The sequence below is a fragment of the Neovison vison genome, chromosome 6 (genome assembly GCF_020171115.1).
Source record: "Neovison vison isolate M4711 chromosome 6, ASM_NN_V1, whole genome shotgun sequence".
Taxonomy (NCBI): domain Eukaryota; kingdom Metazoa; phylum Chordata; class Mammalia; order Carnivora; family Mustelidae; genus Neogale; species Neogale vison.
In genome coordinates, this window is record NC_058096.1 from 170,077,684 (window position 1) to 170,100,581 (window position 22,898).

Here is a 22,898-nt window from a genome sequence, read left to right on the forward strand (position 1 = left end):
GGTTAAGCGACTGCCTTTGGCTCACATTGTGATCCTGGAGTCCCAGGATTGAGTCCCACATTGGGCTCCCTGCTCAGCAGAGAGTCTCCTTCTCCTTTGACCCTCCCTTCTCTCATGTTCTCTCTCTCTCTCAAATAAATAAAATCTTAAAAAAGAAAAGAAGAGGTTCTGTAAAGGGGCTCGTGGTTGGCTTAGTCAGTAGAGCATGTAACTCTTGATCTTAGGGTTGTAAGCTGGAGTCCCATGTTGGGTGTAGAGTTTACTTAAAATAAGATCTTAAAAAAAAAAAAAAAGTTCTGTAGAGACATGTGATCACAGGGAGAGAGAAAGGCACACAAAATAATGGTAGAAACCAAAGGAGTAAGCTGTAAGGACAAGATGCCCAAACCCTGCAGCTAAGAGTATAAAAGCCCTCTGAAATGCTGGGCCCCAGCGGGGGTTGGAGGCTAACGCAAGCTCACCAAGCCTTGGACATCAGGTGTGGCTGGATGGCCGTACCTGTGGTCAGATGCCCTGGGGAGTATGGGTCTGTGTAGACACAGCAAGAGAGTTCCAGCCATGGCCATATCTGGCTTTTCCCGTTTGCTGCAGGTGAGGTTGCCTGCCGTCTGTAACTGTTTCCTCATCTCTTTTAAAAGTGATAGGCTATCACCACTCACAGTACCTCACACGGTTATGATGATTCATGAGGTAATGCATGTAATTGCTTAACCAGAGCCTGGCTTATGAAAGTGCTATGTTAATGCGGCTCATAGGGATGGTCTGAGTGACTACCTCAGGTTGAGAGGGTCACAAAGATAATGCAATTCATTGAAGATGGTGCCTTATGCAGAGTGAGCACTCAAGTGTTTGGTGTTTTTTTTTTTTTAACTTTTTATTGAGACAAAATTCACATAATATAAAATTCACCATTTAATCATTTTTTTTAAAGATTTTATTTATTTATTTGACAGAGATCACAGGTAGGTAGAGAGGCAGGCAGAGAGAGAGGAGGAAGCAGGCTCCCCGCAGAGCAGAGAGCCTGATGTGGGGCTCGATCCCAGGACCCTGGGATCATGACCTGAGCTGAAGGCAGAGGCTTTAACCCACTGAGCCATCCAGGCGCCCCTCATTTAATCATTTTTAAAGTATACAATTAAATGATTTTTAGTACACTCAGCAATGTTCTGCAACCATCATCACTAACTCTAAAACATTCCCAACACGTTGAAAAGAAACTCTGTTTGTTAGCAGTCAAACCCAAAGCCACACACCTCACCTCCAGCTCTGGCAATTACCAATCTGCTTTCTGTGTCTGTAAATTTGCCTGTTCTGTGCATATCTTATAAGTAAAATAATATGTGACCTTTTGTGTCTGGCTTCTTTCGCTTAACATAATGTTTTGAAGGTTCATCTGTATTGCAGCATGCATTAGTACTTAACTTTATTGACATTCCATTGTGTGAACAGAGTACATTTTGTTTATCCATTTATCAGTTGATGGGCATTTCAAGTGTATATTATTAATATTCCCGTTATCAGTTCTGTATTTCCAAGCCATCTATACTGCCTCTATTTGGCCAAGACTCTTGGGGTTTCTACAACACCTATGCAGGAGGCAGGGTCAGTTCCTTGGATGAAAAGGAAAGACGTGGAGGCCGGCTCAAGATCCTACTGCTTTCAGGAAAAACACGGGTTTATCACTCGAGGTTCAGGGGCCACTGGGCCATACTAAGAAAACCTTTCGCCAACCCAGGAATTCTGCACGGCTGCGATTGCCTCTTAGGACCCACGAAAGGAGCAGCACTAGGCGTTGGGAGCAGGAGGGGGGCGTTTGGGAGAGGGAGGGCCGGGAGGGCCAGGAGGGCCCGCCCCCACAACCCTCTTCCTCCCTCGGACTTCGCGAGCGTGGTCGCGCTCAGCCAATCAGCGCAGGGCGTCTGTAGCCCTGGCAACAGTAGCTTCTAAGATTGCTACTTCAGAGTCTCTTGCAAAATTTGGTATTACTGTTTTTTGGTGCTCCGACGCAAGCAAGCAAGCAAGCGCGTGCACACACGCATGCAAACACACTCTTCAGCACCCGCTTCTGTCGCTGCGACCATGAATGACGATTCCTATGAAACGTATGAGACTCTGTTCCTGTCGGTGGTCGGTAAGCTCCCGGAAAGCAGTGCCATGCACATGCGTACAAGTGGGGTGAGGACAAGGACGGGGGGCAAATATCTCATTATGCCGTACCCCCTCTGGGTGAGGGGTTGCCAGGGAGTCGGGGTCAGGTCAGGCAATTTCTCAAATTTCCATGCCCAAGCTGGAGGAGTGGGACAACTTGCCTTGGTCCGAAATCAGAGGTCCAATCTTTGAGCCTGGGAAAGACATCCACAGCCCTCTGGCTCGTCCTCTGCCCCATTTCTCCACTGGATATTAATGTATTGGGTACTGGAGAAGAAGCATGGAGAAAACTCAGTCCTCCTCCTTCTACCATAGCCTGCTGCAGCAAAGCCCTGCAACTTCAGAGGTGAAGGACAGGCAGATAAACAGATAATTACAGAAGAAAGGGTGGATGCCAGGCCAGGGGATGACACCCAGGAGTAAGAGTTCTGCTAAGTATAGAGGATGGGGATGAACAGTTCCAAGGTTCTGGAAGAGATATTTACACTAGGGTCTAAATTAAGGATACAAGGAGTTCCCATGCCAAAATGGGGAGGAAAGGCATTCCAGTCCAACAGAACCACATGCAAAGGGGCTCAAATATATGGTGTCTTCAGGAAACTGCTGTTCATTTGAGTGTTACTGGGGATGAAAGGTGAGAGAGGTCAGAAGGGACAAGATCAAGAAAGATCTTGTGAGCCAGGAAATGGAGAAACCACTGGGAATGACAGTGTTAGATTGGGAGCATTAGCAAATGCAGAGTGAACTGGCAGACTCAGAATGCTGGAAGCACAGATTGATAAGCTCTGGGGCTGTCCAAAACATCCAGATCAAAGATACGGAGAGGTGAGGGGGAGTGGCCAGGCTAGAGCGGTTAGAACACTTGGGGGGCTGATTGAATAAAACATGGAAAGAACAATCCAAGATAATGGCCAGGTTGGTAGCTACAGTGACCTGGAGATGGAGGTGCCTTTCACAGAAATCAGGAACCTAACAGAAACAGATTCAGTGGGGACAGTACATGGAGATCAGTGCAGTCTTCATTGGTTGAGTCTGAGATACTTGTAGGCCATCCAAGTGGAGATGCTTTAGGAGAAATTGTATGTGGAAAGTTGGAGGCAATTTCAAGTCATAAACATTGGCATGGGTGTCCTCAGCATGCAGAAGGTCACAGAAACATAAGAGTAGAGGAGATTGGAAAACAAACAAACAAACAAGAAAGCCCAGGGTAGACCTGGAAGGCACCAATTTTAAGGGGTGGGCAGGAAGAGAGGGGCCAAACAGCACCTAACTTGAGAGGTAGGATGGAACTTAGAGACTTGAATCAGCCAAGACAAACAATTTCAAGAGTGTTGAATTGTCTCCAGATACCTGAAAGGCTGTCACACTAAAGAGGGAACAAATGCATTTTCTGGTGCATCAATGGGAAGGACTAGGACCAAGGGATAGAAATTCCAGGGAAATGAAATCTGGGTCAATATAAGAAAGTCTTTTCTAGCAATCCGAACTAGGCATCCATAAGGCAAAGTAGAGAACTCCCTGTCGCCAGAGGTGTATACAGAGCAGAGGTAAAATCTGCCAGGGTCATTGCAGAAAGAGTTCCCTGACCTGGGAAGGCAATGGGACTAGCTAGCCTCTGAAAGCAGTCCTCACAATCCCTTGGGGACATTTTCACACAGTCTCTACCCACAACTATGCAGTGACCTCTTTTATTATAAGAGCCCATCTCACTTTCTTATAAATGAACACAGGACCCCAAAGATCACTAGAATGGAAGCTCCATGGTGTGGTGGGCATGTGATCTTTGATAGGGTGGTCAGGGTGACTTTGGGGGCGATGCACTTGGGCTGAGAACCATATGATGAAAAGGACTCAGCCAGGGGAGATCTTGGAGAATCCCATGCCCTTCAGAGGGCACAATAAATGCCAAAACCAAGTTGGGACAGAGCAAGGAGAGTTGGACAAACAGAAAGCAGACCTGTGCAGCTGGAGCAAACTGAGCAAGGGGAGAGAAGTGGGAGGAGAAGCAGATACAGGGCCCAGGTAAGAGCAGTGGTGTAGATCATTGCAAGAGGGGCCGGTTTATTCTAGAGGCACTGAGAAGCCATTTCAGTGAAGCCATTGAAGGACTTCAAGGGGGGAGTGACTCGTGACTCTTCTGGCTAAGAGAAGATCATGGATTTGGGGTCTAGGGAGGGCACAAGTGGCAGTGGCAAGGCCAGAGAGGAGCGTATTTTGATTATGTTCCCATGGTCAACATGGTAAAGTTTAAACCCCTTAATCTGCATTCAAGATGATTCCAACTTCATTTCCCACTAACCTCCTCCTTCACACATATGTGCTTCCAACTTGTGGAACTACATTAACCCTTAAATCTCCAAACTTCACCCCTAAACTTTCCCAACGTTGGCCCCTCCACCCCTTGAAATCTGACTCCTCCTTGAAGGCACATGTCGATGCCTCCTCCTTCATGATGACCTCCCGGGTTTCTCCATCAGTATTTCTCCCCCAACTGAGAGCATCTTGTTACCCCTCCAGTTAACCCACCTTGTTCCATGCCAGCGCTCTGTGGTCAGGCACCCAGCCTCATTTGGATCTGCACCTGGCCATGCCAAGTACTGGATGATTCTCAGCAAATAGTGGTTTGATGAATGGTTACAGTCTCAGCTGTACCCAGCATCTTGTCCTCAAAGAAATGATAAAGGGATTGTTAAGAAGTGCTCACTTCTGTCCACATTGATGTATAATCATTATTTTCTGACCTGAAAGAAACACATGGGCGTTGTAAGGAGACTTAACAAATGTCCTGAATGTTCACTTTGTGCCAGGCTGGGGACCAGGGATACATGGGCTCTAGGACACAGCCCTTAACACTGCAAAACTCACAGGCCATTGGGAAAGAAAGACTCAGAAAGCAGCTTCATCCAGAAAAATATGGTAAATGCTATGATGGGGATGGGCATGGCACTGTGGGAACCCAAAGTGAACATGAGGGTGGTGGTTGAGGGGTGGGAAGGTTTCAGGGGATGGTGATGCCTAACCTAAGCCTTGAAGAGTATTCCAGAGAGAAAAAAGTATGTGGCCGTGGCAAAGGAACCAAGGAATGGTAGCTCAGTTTGGGGGTACAAATACTGGGGAAGGCCAGAAGGAACAAGAGAAGAAGCCCATTATAGAATCTGGCAGAGGTGGGTAGTTTCAGTGGGGCCAGGTTAAGGAGATTGAATTTTATTTGGGAAGCAATGAAAGGGATTTAAAACAAGGGAGTTTGGGTTTTCACAGGAAAATATGGTGACAGTGTTTTTAATAATAATGTTATATCCCTTCTGAATTTTAAAACATATCTGTTATTCATTTGATCTGTCCCAGCTCTGCTACTAATCAACTGTGAGAACTTGGGCCTCTTGGGGCCTTTGTGCCCCTATCTGTAAAATGGTATAATCATAGAGCTGGCTAATTGGGTCTGTCCATTTGACATCCACTCGTTCACCAAACAATTACTGAGCTCCCTCTGTATGTTGGCATGTGGAGGTGCGGGGACTCCAGTAGGGAGAGATGAGGTCCCAGTCTATAGTCTATTGAAAAAATAAACATCGACTGTAATTACACCAGGGATTTCAAACACAAATGTCTACCTGAAGCACACACTTAATAAATGAACTGATGGCATGTGAGACTATAAGAATGGTGGGGACTATGGCAACCCGGAGAGGGCATGCCCCAGTGTAAAGTAACTCAAGTTGGAAAATTTTAAGGAATATGTCAAACAAAACAGGTCTCATTCAACATGAAGTGGTCCAAAGGAAAAGTATAGGTTATATTACACAGAGATAATATGAGGATATAACAGAGCTTGGGAGCTGTACAGGTAACATGTGGCCTGAGGATGAGGAGTGAGGAGGGGATGGGTAGAGAAGGGAACATTTCTGGCAGATGAACACCCTTGTTGGATGTTGGATGTTGGATGCTTAGAACATTCAGGGATCATTGAGAGAGGTCAAAGCATTTGGGTTATACTAAGGAAAGACAGGCAAGCGATGAGGTAGAAAAGGCTGGCAGAGGAGGATCATGGAACTTTGAAAGTCGTGGAAGGGTTTCAAAATAGGTGAAGGGCGAGTACATAAAAATAACTGTGTACTTAGTATAAACAAAACACTTCTAAAATGGACTGATTCTAACCATCTCCACCACTCAGTAAAGTAGATACCCTCTTTTTCTCCATTGTGTACATGAAGAACTGATAGAGATACTAAGTAACTTGTCCAAGATCATGCAGCCATGAGGCAACAAAGCCAGGACATGGTTGGAGTATTCTGGCTCCAAAGCCTCTGCTCAGATGATCAGACCAAATCAGAACGGCATTTTTTTTAAGATTTTATTTATTTACTTATTCAAGAGAGAGTGCATGCACGAACAGGGCGAGGGGCAGAGGGAAAGGGAGATGCAGACTCCCCGCTGAGCATGGAGCCTGACACAGACCCCAAGATCATGACCTGAGCTGAAGGCAGATGCTTAAATGACAGAGCCACCCAAGCGCCCCCAGAATGGCATCGTTCTGGAGGCACCTGGGTGGCTCAGTTGGGTAAGTGTCCAATTCTTGATTTTGGCTTGGGCCGTGATCTCAGGGTTGTGAGATTGAGCCCCATGTGGAGCTACTCACTGGGTGTAGACCCTGCATAAGATTCTCTCTCTCCCTCTCCATCTGCCCCTCCCCTTGCTTGTTCTCTCTCTCTCTCTCTCTCTCTCTCTCAAATAAATAAATAAATCTTTTTTTTTTTTAAAGATCATTCTGATTACTGGTAAGAAGTGCTGGGGTGGGGAAGAGTAAGATTAAGTAAGAAAAAGCATATAAAGCTTTTAGCATTGTGCCTGCTTTCAGAAGTACACAATTATTATGATAGTGAAGCAATGATAAAGCCAGGCCTGGAATTCAGATGCCCTATCAATCAGCTTGTTGCGTAGCATTTTTCTTCCCTGACTCTGTTAGTCCTCTTCCTGAAAGAAACTCACCTTCTAACACCCTTCCCCCAAGGGCTCTGCCAGTCTAAGACCTCAAGTGATGATGAAACCTCGAGCAAGGACACCATCTTCAATCCTGAACCAGTCATTGCCCACTGCTTCAAGCAGTTCAAGCAGAAGGCTTTCCACCAGCCTCAGAGCCGCCGGCGGATCATCACCTTGCCTCAAAACGAGGATCCAATACCCATCAATCTCATGGCCCAAGCCCAGACTCCCCCACAGCCAATATCCAGCTTCAAAGTCCTGGGAGCCGGGGATATCCTGGGGCAGCCAGACGATGCAAAGACCTGGCTCAGCCAGAGACTGAAGCTTCGGCAGAACCTGGAGTCATTCGGCGACACCGAGAAGTGGCTGCAGAACAAGCCTTGCCTCACCCCTTCAGAGGCCAAGGTCTTAAACATGATCCAAAAGGAGCATGAAGCCCATTTGCTGGCCTGTCTGACTCCTACCAGAGCCACCAAGGTGAGCCGCCCCACTTGATGATGAAGAGACTGAAGGTGTTAGGGTCATACTGTCATTTCATTCCCTGTGGTTAGGCAGAATAGGGGGTGTCCCCCCCATCAAAGAGGGACAGAGAAGTCCCAAAAGGGGGGTGTATTGGGGACAGAACAAGGAGGAGGGCTGTGATGCCTCTTATGACCTCATCTCGGGAGATCACAGTTTCAAGAGAATCACATGATCAATTTCACCATATTCTATCTGGCAGAAGCAAGTCATTAGGGCTGTTCACACTCGATGGGAGGGGAACCAGGCTCCATCTCAGAAGGGAGGAGTGGAAGAATTTGTGACTGTATCTTAAAACCACCTGAGGAGAGATAATTCCTGGCATTCCATCTATGGGACATTTTAAAATACTCATTGTTCATTCATTCATTCATGGTCACATATTTGTTGAGGGTTGATGCTTGCCAGACAGGTGGTCCTAGTGCCGCTGTGAGGATCAGAGCTGCGAGCCTGGAAGAAAAAATGAGGAACTCCCTTTTATAAATATAGAACTAAAAGCTCAACGAGGCCAGTCAATTGTCCAGGCCTATAGAGGTAGTCAATGGAAATCTTTTTTTTTTTTTAAGATTTTATTTATTTGACAGACAGAGATCACAAGTAGGCAGAGAAGCAGGCAGAGAGAAATGAGGAAGCAGGTTCCCTGCTGAGCAGAGAGCCCGATGCAGGGCTCAATCCCAGGACCCTGGGATCATGACCTGAGCCAAACGCGGAGGCTTTAACCCACTGCGCCACCCAGGAGCCACAATCAGTGGAAGTCAGTATCAAAGCCCTCATCCCCCAATGCTTGGTGTCTGTGACATTCCCTTGCAATGCAAACACTTGAAATTTCTCCCAGGTGAGGTTAAGTTGGGGTAAAAGGTCAGATAACTTAAACCTAGCTCGGCTACTTCCTAGCTCTATGATCTGGGCTTCAGTTTTCCAATCTATTAAATGTGGATAACCATTGTACCTGCTTTCTAGGATTGCTGTGACATCTAAATGGATGAATTTATATCAGGTGCCTTGGACAGTGCCGGCCACAGAGCGAGCACTCAATATTATGTCTGTCCTTTTGATTGCCATCTCACTGATATCAGAGTCAGTCCTTGGTATAATCAGAGTCCAAACCCAAATTTCCTAGGTCTCACACACCCTTCCTGACAGCAGCACGGTGCTATGAATAAGCCCTAGACTTGGGTTAGAAACCCAGCTCTACTGCTCAAGAGTCGTGTGAACCTGGATGAGCCAACTTCATTTCACTGAACCTGTTTTCTCATTTGTAAAAAGGGAAAGTCATACCTAATACCTAATTTACAGCATCATTTAGTCATTCAGCAAACAATGACTGCTTGTCTGCCTGGGGCTGGAGGATTTTTCAGTAGGGGGACGGGAGGTAAGGGTATATAGCTTAATAGGACATGGTCTTCCTTCAAGATATTCAGATATTAATGGGGGAGGAAGACACATCAGATTGATGACTACAGTTTGCTGTAGACCATTAATAGAGGTGGGTCCCAAATGCAGAGAAACTATAAACCAGGGAACAGAAAGGCCCTTTGTAAACTGTCAGGTGCTGCACCAAGGTGAGGGGTATTATTCTGAAATATTCCCCATAACCTGGAATTAGAGGAAAAGTAAGATTTGGACAGGTAGAGAAAGGAGGAAAGGTATTCTGGTCAGGAGGCCCAGCAGGAGCAAAGACTGGGAGGTAGGAGGATTAGAGCCTTGTCTGGCTCTGGGTGGGGGCGTGTGTCTGGGGGCACTGAGAGTCCAGTGGGATTATACTCCTGACTTGTCTACAGGAGAAATGGGGTAAGAACGAAATGTTAGTTCTCATAATATCCAGACCTCTTGTTTCCGATGGGAAAATGGAGGTCCCAAGATGAAAAGAATCTATAGCGACAGGCAGTTGCCCCTAGTCAAGTGCCCCTTGCACTCCATCCTGTTGTCTGTCTAGAGCTGCTCGGCCACTTGCTTGCTCTCCCTGTTCTTTCTAACTCTGGGAATCACACTCCAGTAGCCTGTCTCCCCTGAATTCTCCCCCTCTGCCCCACTCTCTTACCTTTCGCAGAAGAGCCCCCGGCCTTCCCGCCGAACTGTGCCCCAGCTCCGACTGCCCAAGCCTTCTGCCTTGACCACCTTGTACTCGTACCTGCGCAGCCGCAAGATCAAGATCCTGGAGATATTCGGCAAGGTGGACTGGGGTGAGAACCAGAGGATCTCTAGGGAGGAGTTCATGGCGGCTCTGAAGGCGGTAAGTGCCTCCTGTCCTCCCTCCGGGCTGGCCTGAGTGGGAAAGATGTCCATGCTCCCTGCCCCCACTGCTGCCTGCACCCAGGTCCTGGCAACTGAAAAGTAGACGCAGGGGACTCAAACCATCAGCCTTGTTACTTATAAAGCCAACTTGGAAAACATAGCATAATTTGTGGCCTCATCAGACCCCTAAAAGCACCCCTGCATGAGTGGAGTCTGCAGAACCAACCCTATAACCAATCAACTTCATGAGGAATCATTGTCTTGCCCATTGGACCCCAGACCTGTGCACAGAAATTGCTGGGCCGTCAGTCCTGCCTCTAGAACCTTCAAGACCTTCTCCAGCTGTCACTGGCACATGATCATATAGAGGTCTGTTAAAAATGCAGCTTCTGACTCAGTACCTCTGTGCATGGCCTGAGTTGTTACACTCTAACAAGCTCCCAGTGATGTTTATGGTACTGTCCCTCAGGCCACACTTTCAAGGGCTAGCCAAGATTTTAAGTTAATTATAAAGAAATAAAATTTTTAATCCAGTTCCTCACTCACAATAACCACATTTTGGATGCTCAGTAACCACACATGATGAGCAGTTCCTCTACCAGGCCACACAGTTACGGAACATTCCATTATTGCAGAAAGTTCCACTGGTCTAGTAAGGGGTCTACTATCGCCCAGAAGTCAGATCCAGCCTGCCTCTGTTTTTGTAAATAAAGTTTTTTTTTTAATCTTTTTTTTTTAAAGATTTTATTTATTTATTTGTCAGAGAGAGAGGGAGAGAGAGCGAGCAGAGGCAGACAGAGAGGCAGGCAGAGAGGCAGGCAGAGGCAGAGGGAGAAGCAGGCTCCCTGCCAAGCAAGGAGCCCGATGTGGGACTCGATCCCAGGACGCTGGGATCATGACCCGAGCCGAAGGCAGCTGCTTAACCAACTGAGCCACCCAGGCATCCCTGTAAATAAAGTTTTATTGGAACACAGCTACACTCATTTGTATGCATTGTCATGGCCGTTTTAATGCTACAATGATAGATTTGGGTAGTTACGAGAGAGACCATATGGTTCATGGAGCCTAAAATATTTACCATCTGGCCCTGTATAAAAGATTTTATTTATTTATTTATTTGACAGAGAGAAATCACAAGTAGATGGAGAGGCAGGCAGAGAGAGAGAGAGGGAAGCAGGCTCCCTGCCAAGCAGAGAGCCCGACGCGGGACTCGATCCCAGGACCCTGAGATCATGACCCAAGCCCAAGGCAGCGGCTTAACCCACTGAGCCACCCAGGCGCCCCCATCTGGCCCTGTATAGAAGAAGCTTGCTGACCTCTGGTCTGCATGAATTAAGCTTTTATATACTTTGAATACAAGCTACCTTTACAAAACACTTTAGGAAGCTGGCGGCTACCATCTTTCAGCCCACCGTCTTTTATGGTTTTGAGTCATCACCAGTCTTCATACTATTGTTTCCTGATATGTACTCATCTAAACAACCTTTCAAAACATGAAAAAAAAGATAAAGTGTTTTTAATCATCATAACCAAAAAAAGATAAAATATTACATCCTTTCATCCTAGGCGTCTTCTAACCCTCTTTGAGGAAAGCTCAGTGAATAATGACTGCAGTGTACAAAATTATATTTCCTTTAAGACTTTTCCTCTTGAATATTTGGTATTGATGGCAAGCATTACAGTTCTACAAAGTTACTCACTATCCTTCAAAGAGTAACGTGTATCGTATTTCTTTTTTTTTTTTTTTAAAGATTTTATTTATTTATTTGACAGAGAGAGATCACAAGTAGTCAGAGAGGCAGGCAGAGAGAGAGAGAGGGAAGCAGGCTCCCTGCTGAGCAGAGAGCCCGATGTGGGACTCGATCCCAGGACTCCGAGATCATGACCTGAGCCGAAGGCAGCAGCTTAACCACTGAGCCACCCAGGCGCCCACATGTATCGTATTTCTGATCCACTTTTACTTCAGTTAAAGGAGGCTAATGTGTTTCTCATGGTCAAGGATGGTAGACGTGAAATCCTTTTTCCAGTCCAGCCTGGGAAAGCTGGCATTGAGCTCGGTATGGAGTGGGGTGGTGGTCCGGAAGGAAGAAGGAGAGGATTCTGCAAAGATGGTGGCTTATCTGGACTGGGTTTTGAAGGAGGGATAGGAGTTCTTCAGATAGGTGGAAACACCTGAGTAAAGGCAGAGGGTGAGAAAGTGTAGAGTGTGTTCAGGGCCTGGGAAAGGGCTCTAAGCTCCTGTGGCAGAGGCCTTGGGCATGAGCTGGGAGTGGTGGTGGATGAAACCAGAAACTAGACAAGAGAGGTGGGGCCAGGCTGCTATGACTTTGGCCATACTGGCTGGATGTTTGGAGTGGAGCCCACCCACTTTGGTGGCTTCTCTTCCCTCCTCAGGTTGGAGTCCCTCTGAAAAACCAGGAGATGGAGGATGTTGTAATCTATCTCAGCTCTCTGGGAAAATGCAACAACATTACCACGGATATCCTAGCGAACACCTACAAGCAGTGGTCTTTGGGTGAGCAGAGAAGCACCCTGTCGACTGCGAGGGAGTGTACGTATCCACCCCCCAACCCCATGTCTCCACTTCCCCATCCTGGGAACAAGCAGGGTGGAGGCAGCCTTGGCTTACTTTCTGAGTGTATTCCCCAAATTTGGCTTACCATAGGTGGGCCAAGCTTCTAGAATCCCCAGGTGCAACAATCAACTAAAGAGTAGATATTCTCAAGAGTGCTCAGCTACCATATCCATTCGAAGATCTTGAGGCCCAGCCCTTATCCTTAAGGGAGGATTTCCAAAAGGTAGTTTCAGCCCTCCAATGCTTACCTGATAGATTGAGATCTGACCCAAACAGAAGGCCCTTCCACTTGTATGTGGGCCCAAGGCCTTCTTACTATTAATCTATATTTTACTGATAAAAAGTTAACTAAAATTCAACCCCCCAAAAAACCCACTAAAATTCAGAAACCAGAATTAGCACATGTTTAGAGTTTACTGGAAAATATATTTTGATATTCTGCTATCAGAGATATTAGCAGGGTTGCTATGAACAGTTGTATGAGTTGTGCACAGCTCAAGTTCCATTTGCTAGGCCATGTGCTTGTGGAACCACTTCTGTCCAAATATAGGACAGAGGCAAATTAGAAATGGACCAGCCATGGCACTGGCTATGAATTTACTCTATAACACAAGGGTACATCATGGTTCTTTAGAGCTTAGTGCCACTGTTGGTGCAAAAGAATTTTAAATTGAACAACTACAGATAAAATTAAAGCTCTCCTTTTAACCTCCACCCATCTTTCCAGAGCCCTCCCCAAATGTAATCAAATATAACATATAATAACTATAACAACAATATAACATATCCCCAAATATAACATCTTTCTTTTTCTGAATCAAATAAATCTTGCTTTTGGCCCCACCCACCAGGCTGGAAGGAGTTTCATTTCAGATGTTGATGTGGGGTGTTCTTCACACTCTCTGGGGACACAGGAGAGCCCTGGGGGAGGAGGGGAGGGAAGAGGTTTCTTCTTCCAGAGTCCCAGGGAATCTGAGCACCCTCCAGGCATCTCCTGCTCATGTCACCACCACCAACCCCAGTCATAATCTCCAGTACCCTTCATGTCCAGCATGTGCTCAGGGCTGCCTCAAGTCAGGCTTGCTTTTCCCATCCATGCTCTTTTGCCTTTTCATTATAAATTACCAAAGCTCGCCCTTATTCATGTGGTTTGCTATGAGCCATTTAGTGAATGACAACAGTACTCATAATGCATGTTTGTAGCAAAGGTATTTGGGGCCTGTTATTTCCCAATAAATAGACTTGAAGTCAAGAGCAGGTATTTGCTTGAATGGTGCCATCTCAGTGTCATCATGGAGCCCTTTCTCCTGGACAGCATCAGTGGGCAGGGTAAGCAGACTTGGGTATCACTTGCTTTGCGTAGAGGGACAGCAGCGTCAAGACTCTGGGTGCCCAGCTCAGAAAGGGAAAGCGGTAGCATCTGGGGGCACCTGCTGTGGGCTGGGTCGTTTTACTCACAGCAGAGAAGCTCAGATAACCCTCCAAGTCCCTGGAGGTCAGAGCTGCATTTCACACTCGATGAGAAGAAAGCTGAATGAAGCTCAGCCACCAGTCTGTAGTCTGGAAACTAGAGGATGGCTGGACCATGATTTCATGTCAGCCCAGGACAGTGGAGCCCTGAACTAGGGCAGGGGCAATGGGAGGCTTTCATCCATCCATATCTGTGTTGAGCACCTATTATGTGCCAGGCACCCTTCAAAAACACCAGGAACTGGGAACACAGGAATAAAGAAGCCAATGAGCTTCCATGTAGCAGGTTAGCCAAGATGATGTCTCGTCATGATTAATGCTTTGAAGACAACAGGACAGAGTGAGGAAGTGGTGGTCAGGGGAAGCCTCTTTACAAAGCAGCTCTGGGGCTGATACTTGAATGAGTAAAGAGGAACCAGTCTGGTGGAGCGCATCCTAGGCAGTTGGAGCTACAAAGGCAAAGGCCCTGACTTGGGAAAGTTTTCAGGGGACAGAAAGCCATTAGGGTGGCTTGGGGGAGTGAGGGAGGGGTGATGTTTAGAAGATGGGTTGGGTGGATGCTGAGCTGAGACCAGATCCTGTAGAACCTTGCAGACCAGGAAGAGGATTCTGGGCTTTAGTCCGAGTGCTGTGGGAAGCCATCAGGGGAATGAGGTGATTATATTTTGTAAAGGTCCTATTTGTTGTTTGATGGAAACAGGATGGTAGAGGATGAGAGGGGTAATAGGAAGACTGGGACTGTGGTACACAAGGGATGCCATTGTGGAAGCAGAGATGGCATAGACGGGCCACGTGGGAAGTGAGCAGAGGGGTGGCCCACACCTGCTTGGTCCCATCAGTTAACCACTCAATGGATTCCTTAGGTGGGCCTCATCTCAGTCTCTCCGTCCTTTCAGATTATAGATCCACCAAGCACAGAGGTTCCCTCCAGAGTGCATCCAAGAACCAGGTGGATTTGGCCCCACAGCCTTGCAAGATGGACCTGCTGACTGTGCCCCTAGTTGACACCCACATGGAGGCACGGCCCATGACTCTGGAGGAGATGGAGGACGTTGGCAAGCGGTACCGCGAGAGGAAGCGGCAGCACAAGGTACCCAGGCCAACAGGAGGGGCATGGGGTTAGGTGCCTAGACAGGCTCGGGTTCAAGTTCACTGCACCTTCAGGCTGCAGAACTCCAGGGAGCAGGCTTCTTCATCTGATAATGAGAACAACACCTACCTCACAAAGTTTCTCCGAAGAAGAAATGAGATAATGTTTCTGAGAGTATAGAGTGCCCCTCCTCCCATTCCTTAACTGTGACTTTGCATCCTGAGACCAGGTCTGAGGGCTGCATCTCCATCACAGCTGGAATCCAAGTGCCCAGCACAGGGCCTGCCACTGTGTTGGCACTCCAGAAACACATGACCAGTGAAGGAAGAATGGATGGTGTGAATGAATTCATCCAACAAATATTTATCAAGAGACGGCAATGTGCCAGGCACTCTTTTAGCAGAGAACAAAACAACCCCTGCCGGCAGGGAGGCAGACAATATTAGCATTATACTATATATAAATACATATTTTATTATAGATAATAAATATAATATAAAGATATAATATTATGATATTATAATACTCTATGTTAAATTAATTATATATTATAATAAGTATATAAAGTATATTAATATATTCTATTTATTTTATATATATGTATAATAAAATGTTAAGCACTATAAGTGCTATGTCAGTTAAGATCTGATTCACTTCATGACAAGAAAACCCCAAAATATCTGAGCAGGGATCAGCAAACTTTGTAAAGAGCCAGACAATGCTGTTTTAGACTTATGAGGCTCTATAGTTTCTGTGGCCACTATCACCCAAGAGCAGCCACAGACTGCAGCCATGAAACAAATGAGTGCCTCTGTATTCCAAGAAAACCGTTTTTATAAAAACAGGTGCTGAGCCAGATGTGGCCTGTGGGCTGTACTTTGCTGATCCTGGTGTTAGATGCTGCAAAAATATAGTTGTTGTTTTTTTTTAAATTTCCTTGTAAATAAATAAGAAGGCCAAACATGGCTCGGCATTCCGCAGGCTTCTTTGGCTTTGCTCTGCTATTCTTAACACTGTGGTTCAACCTCAAAAGCACAGATATCTGTGCCTAATTTAAATCCTGGTGCAGCCAAACCTGTGGATGCTTTGTTTCACCAAGGCACTGACGTTGCACCCTACTGTACCTATGACATAATGACATGCAGCTCCACGTACAGGGCTGTTCACACTCACACAGCACTGCCGGCCTTAACCTTAGCCATTCAAGTGCTCTTGGAAGTGACCTTGACTATGTGTGATTTTTCTCCCAAGGTACTGACTTCAGAGTCTGAACTTGGGTCCCTCCCTGCACTCTTTGCCATTTCCCTTCATGAGGGAGATGGAGATGAGGCGCCACATCTGCCTTCTGGCCAGGAAGGCAAAGAGAAGCTGGAGGGAAGTGTGTGCCAACCTCCATTCTCTTTGCAGCTCAAGATCCCCTCCATCCAGTACCTGGAGCGGTGCCGCCTGGTGCGCAGTGGGAATAAGCACTTTGATGAGCACTGTCTCCCGTCCACCCTGCACGGGGAGATGAGGGAGCTCGTCGACATATCCCGCAGGGACAACTTTCTGGTCTACCTGCAGTGCCACAAGCTCTGTGAGTACTACGGCCTCCCGCTGACGGAGGACATCCTCATGAAAGGTAAGGGCTTTGGGGGCTGGCCCTTGGGAGGTTGCCAAGAGGGCCCAGGACCTGGGTGCAGGTGGCATTCCCCTGTGGTTTGTCCTTCCCCGGCTGACATATACCCAGCTAAACTGCTGTGACCTGTGGTGGGGGTATGGAAGGGGGAGGGGGAGGGGAGGAACAGTCCAGTCTGTTTTCCAGTTAGGTAGGACTTCTAGCATCCTGGAGGTACCCAGGCTCACAGACACAGAGGTCTGGTTTCCCCCAATGGAGCTGCTAGGCATTCTAGAACAGGAGTTCAGGGTGAGGGAGCCCTGAAGTTGAGCAGAAAGGAACAGTGCCATTTTCAAAGAGGGAGATATGATAGAAGTGATAACCGCTATGATTGTACTGGGCTTTTCCAAAACCACTTCCTAGGTCAGGTCTGTTTCTCGGTTCTTCTGCAACACGGAGGTAGGAATACACAAGGGGGCAAGTTCTGCTGAGGCCCTTTGCTCTATGCTCAGACCACAGGACTGGGCCCTGAGATTTCCACACTGGCCTCACCCCCTGTTTGAGGGAGAATTGTGTTTCCATATATCCAAGCAGACCTAAACCCTCCACACCTCTGAGTAGAGCATGTGCTTCTAGGAGACGGGGATGGGGGAGTGCCCCATAAGCCCTCAATGATCACCCTGCGATGCTGCCGTCCCAAATTTGTGAATTTATAAATTTAACGGGAAGGTCCCACTTCAGGCCTTAAAAGCATGAAAGAGTAAGTTGCTCTTGAGGGCAGAGGTTTCCCAAGTGGCCAGGAAGGAACCATGGCCAAACTGGGTAGTGTGGCTTTCAGAGAAAGGGGCACACGGACAGGCATATGACTTCCCTGAGAATAAGTTAGCCGTCGCAACTGACTATTTCCATCTTTTTCCCAAGAGAGAGGGAAGCAAGTGCATATTGTACAGGGCCCTAGGTCTTGTATTAATTTGCTCAGGCTGCCACAATAAAATACCACAGACTGGGCTGAACAACAGAAATTTGTTTTCTTACACTTCTGGAGGCTAGAAGTGCAAGATCAAGATGCACAAGGGCTAGTTTCTTCTGAGGCCTTTCTCCTGGGCTCACAGAATGGCCACCTTCTCGCTACCTCTTCACATGGTTTCCCCTCTGTGCACTCACGCCCCTAGTGCCTCTCTTGTGTCCAGATCTCCTTTTACAAGGACACCGGTCCAATCAGATTTGAGCCCAGGCTCATCTGCCTGATCTCCTCTTGAAAGATCCTCTATCCAAGTACAAATTCTGAGGTTTCAGGGGGTTAGAGCTTCAGTATATGAATTTGGCCTTGGGGTGGGGGTTGAGGGGGGGACACAATTCAGCTTATAACAAGTCTGTACAAAAGCGTTTGGCCAAAAGCCTCCAGAAACATGGACAAACCAACCTGAGGGGTGGTCGTCTCCTGGGTGCACTGCACCCCCTCACTTGGGCGGCCAATTGCTGCCCCCCGGGCTGGGAGGGCAGAGACAGGAAATCCTGGACGCATCATCCTTGTTTCCTTCTTCCTCAGGGAGACTCGTCTTCCCTGATTGTGTACATTTCCTGGTCTTGGCTAGTGGTGGAGGGGCAGCTAACTGTCTTCTGAACGCAGGCAGGCTTGCCACGCCTGCACCTGGGGCTGCCCTGCGGGCCAGGCCTTTCCTTGGGATGTGCCTCCTTTGTCCCCTCGGAACACTGAACCACTACTGATCGCCTCCACTGCTAGCTTTTGCTAGCTCCTGGGCCTGTCCACCTCACCAGCTGGAAGGATCTCACACTCATGGGCACACGGGAGCATCCGGGGGGCGGGGGAGGCGGCTTCCTTTTGCTTCTGATTGTTCTAGATGGAAAAAAATTCTAGTCCACCTCTGACCAGCATCCTGGCCATTATCTATCGGCTGTCTCTGTGACAGAGGCCTGCTCTGCTGTGAGTAAAGAAACTCAAACATTGGGACTTCCGGGTCTGTGTTCTGGACTAGAGCTTGGTGGGCTCTGACTCCAGCCCTTAAACTCAAGGGCTAGAGTTCTACAACTCTGAGGCATTTCACCTCTCCCCAGTGAATACGGCTTTATCATTTGTCCCCTGATTTTATAGATAATACTTGCTCACTTAAGCTTTCCTTGAAAACAGAAAGATAAAAATTTCCCCAGCTTGAGTTGACATCATTAATATTTTAGAGATTGTCCTTTCATAGACCTCTTTTTCTTTTCCATTTATACAAAATTATTTATGTAAATTATTTTTAAATTGTGTATATATATTATACGTGTATATTATATGTATTACATAGATATATGTTTAAATGTGGTTTTTTAAAATCCTGTGTACTTTTCTAAAATGTTAATGCTGCATATCCTCCTTCCCTCTCCCCTCTTATCTGCACAGTCCCTGCCCAGCACGCAGATAAGCAGCATTAATAACCTGGAATGTAACCTTCTATTACTTTTTTTAGAATATGAGTAAGTTATGTGTTGCCATCTTGGGACAAGCACTGCTCAATGGCTGCAGGAAGACAGAACCCCTGGCCCAGTGTTTTTTGTGCTCTGACTTCTTAGAGCAGTCTCCCAAGGATATCAGTGAGATTAATTCTGGGCAAGGAGAAAGCTGCAATCGACTAAGTCTCAGTTAACCTAGTGAAGTCTTGGGTGAATCTCCCCTCCTCCTTGTGGGTTCCTGACCAGCACAACCCCTGCAGAGTGCTCACTCCATCCTATCTGCACCCAGGCCTCGGGGCCGTGGCTGAACTGGTTATGAACATGCTCCCTCATCTCTAGTCCAGAGAGCGGTGTTGTACCAGGCCCACTTCCTGACATTGCACTGTGGTTGTATGCCACATTGTCATTCAGGGAAGCCAGGGGAAGAGTCTAATGGACCCTCTACACTCCTTTTGCAACTTGCTGTGAATCTACAGTCATTTAAACATAAAAATTTGCATGTATCTAAGAAAAAAATCTTTTCAAACAAAAATGTCTATTAAAAAAAAAAGCCTCCCCCTGCCACAGAGGCTCAGGGGAAGAGGGATCCTGAGCTGACAGGTCACATTTCTCTTGCTGCTTGCAGCCCTGCTGTACCCAGGAGACAAGATCATTTTCCAGAAGGACCAGGTGCGCCCGATCCGGCAGCCGGGAGGCTACTACTCAGACTTGAAGATCTTCACTCCAAATCTGGCCCTGCTCAAGCTCCAGGGCTTCAGCGAGGCTCTAGCTAAGAAGGCTGACAAGCTGAGTGTCAGACCCCCTGTGTTCCCTGCCATTTGCCTTCTGTCCTACTGATGCTCCTTCAGTGCTGGGGATAGGATGGTGGCCTACTTAAGGTGTCATGGTGCACCAGTGCCTGTGTCCAAGCATGCCCAGCATGTCCAACCCCACTGGTCACCAGGTGTCATCCCTGGCACATGTCTGAGGGCCACAGCCTCCCTGCCTCACCCCCATACAGCTACTCTCCCAACCACATCCTACATGATCTCAAGCTTTCTGGGAAAGATTAAAAAGAAGGACTTCTTCAAGAAATGGGGAGGCTCCTTCACAAATCATGGGCGGGCCATCAGGGGCCCTACAGAGGACAGGTGTGGCAGTCCCTTCTTTGTCCTGCCGTCTCTGGCAAGAGGCGGGCTTGCAGCCCTTAGGAGGAAGAAAGAATTCTGCACTGGGGCCTGTCTCTGAGCCTCAGACCAACATGAGTCCTCTCTAAGGAATTGTCCTTCTTTGGAAGGAGGGGACCCGTGGGCAGGTGATAAACCAGCATGTGTTGGAGACTGCAGACTGGAGAACGAGCAGCATCCCCGAGGCGGGATGGGGCTAATGTGGGATGGAGAAGGGCCTGCTCCCCACCAGGAATTGCCCACATTCTGCATCCCTGCCAGCAGCCCACTGGATGGTATGGCCAGAACGGATAGGATGCAAGAGGAAATTAGACACCCTACAGGTTAAGTGGGCAAGATGCTTCACTGTCTGAGCCTCAGCTTTTCATCTGTTACATAAGCATTCCAGCTCCTGGGTGGCTGACTTCCATTTCTGCACCATGAACCTAGGGAGTGGGTGGGAACATGAGAAACAGACTCTTATCCATCCTTAAGTAGGCCACAGCCATAAAGGATAAAGAGAGGGCCCCAAGGGCAGGAATGGATATGTGTTTTATCTTGCTACCTGAAATGTGTTGTCAAGGTTTTGGAGCCCAGATGCAGGCCTGCTGGGAGAGAGTGCTGTCTGCGGTCGATTAGTGATGTCTGCCAAGTCTATGCTTGGGGAGTTAGTTTTCACCACACTTGTTCCAAAAGCTGGATTCAGCCTAAGCAGCATCTTTCAGCTACCTCAGGAGGTCTCTGTTCTGGGTAATAAGAAACATAAGGCTTTGCAAAGGGAAGTGGCCTGCCTAGAGTCACCCATCCATCCAGGATGTGAGCCCAGGCCTGGCTGACCAAGCCCACTGTGGGTCCCACTGGAGCATGGAGGGAGAGAGGCTGAGTCCCACCTCAGGAAGAAGAAACTCTGCTTTTGGAGCTCTGGTTTGGACTTACTGACAGGCCCACCCCCATATACTGCGGCCCCATTAACTTGGATTTCCCCTCTCCTGACAAGAGACCTTTCTCTCTTATCCACTAGGAAAACACTGAAGAAAGTCAAAAAGATACACTTTAAGGAGTTTGAGGAGTTCACCAGGTCTGTAGCAATCATCCAACTCTGGAAGGGGATGGGTGGGAGGGAGGACCCACCTCCTTTTGGAGGAGGTACCTGAGAGCTGAGAAATGGTAAAACTGCTTAGGGTGCCAGGCAGACACTGCTGTGTTGTGTTCCATGTTTTAACTCATTTAAATTTTCTTAGCAACCCTATAAAGTGACTCTTGGCATACCCATTTTAGAGAAGAGAAAACTGAGGTACAGAAAAAATTAATGCACTTACTCAAAGCCACCCATCTATTAAGTGGTGAAGCAGGGATCTGAACCCAGCAATGCTGGCTCCAGAGACTATGCTCTGAACCTCACAGGAAAATGGTGTACATTTAAGAATATGAATTTTAGGGGTGCCTGGTGGCTCAGTCGTTAGGCATCTGCCTTCGGCTTGGGTGTGATCCCAAGGTCCTAGGATAGAGCCCCGCATTGGACTCCCTGCTTGGTGGGGAGCCTGCTTCTCCCTCTCCCACTCTCTCCTGCTTGTGTTTCCTCTCTTGCTGTCTCTCTCTCTCTCTCTCTCTGTCAAATAAAGAAATAAAAACTTAAAAAAAAAAAGAATTTGGGTTTTAGAGACAGCAGATTGGGCATCAAGCCTGCACTCTGCCACTTGCTCACTGAGTGACTTTGAGGAAATGACTTATCCTCTCTAGGCCTTCAGATCCTCGTTGGTAAGGTAGACAGGGTAACAGAACCTAGCGCTTGGAGCCGAAGGGCTTAGCACAATGCTACACCTCCACTCTGGTCACAGTTGGCCTACTCTGCTGAGCAGAAGCTCTGGCCCCAGGTAGTCTACCATGACACACTTCTGTCTTCTTTTTCTCCAGGAAGCTGCAAGTGAAGAGCCCCAGAGGTCGACAGCGAACTCACCCCAATTTCTTCTGGCCGGGGCACCTCCTGGACAAGCTGCAGCTCTACCTGCCCACTGTGGCTATGGACCGGAGCCTGGCACTCTTCAGTTGTGTCCAACCCCAGCCCCATGCCTACTCAGCCACCTACCACCCTGACCACTGGTGGCCCATTGGGAACATGAACTACATGACCTATGGCTATTACGATGCCCCCAAAGTCTACTACATCAACTAGAGTGACCAAGGTGTTGTGGGATCCAGCCATCCTGGGACTGTGACCAGTGTCTCTAGCAACCTGGGGCCATAGTCACCGGGGAAGTGTCAAGAGCCAGATAAAAGAAGTCATTTCAGTGGAATGGCCTGGAACCAGCTCTAGCTAGAGCAAAAGCATCCAGTGTCTCAGAAGGCAGATGTAACCCAGGAAAGATGCGCAGTTTCTGAGTATTTCCCTATCTTGACCTCTGCCCTTTTGAAATAAACTAGGTTGGAGTTTTTTTTCATATCACCTGTGATCCAGCTGATGTGACTTCCTGCTCAGGAGCTGCAGCCAGACGAGTGTTTGGAAAGCTGATGTCCTGAGCCCCAGGGGACTACAGCAGGAATATTCCCTGGGATGGTTTCATGGCCCCTCCAGTTTCTTGTCCCGGGATCTCAGTGCTCATGGGAAAGCAGCTGGCAGTGCAGGTATCCAGTGCCCTTCTCTGTGAAATACAGTGGCAACGGGTCTCTCATCCCGCAGAGTTGGAG

General features: G+C 47.7%; 1 protein-coding gene across 1 annotated transcript; it reads left to right on the plus strand.

Annotated features, from left to right (window-relative positions):
* Positions 1-1,972: 1,972 nt before the first annotated feature.
* On the plus strand, positions 1,973-22,571 carry EFCAB12 (EF-hand calcium binding domain 12). The gene is made up of 10 exons (XM_044255217.1): positions 1,973-2,131; positions 4,956-5,064; positions 7,157-7,605; positions 9,698-9,880; positions 12,277-12,433; positions 14,824-15,017; positions 16,425-16,638; positions 19,694-19,853; positions 21,235-21,291; positions 22,128-22,571. The coding sequence occupies exons 1-10, from the start codon at positions 2,084-2,086 to the stop codon at positions 22,384-22,386; spliced, it is 1,830 nt and encodes a 609-aa protein (XP_044111152.1). The 5' UTR covers positions 1,973-2,083; the 3' UTR covers positions 22,387-22,571.
* Positions 22,572-22,898: the final 327 nt, after the last annotated feature.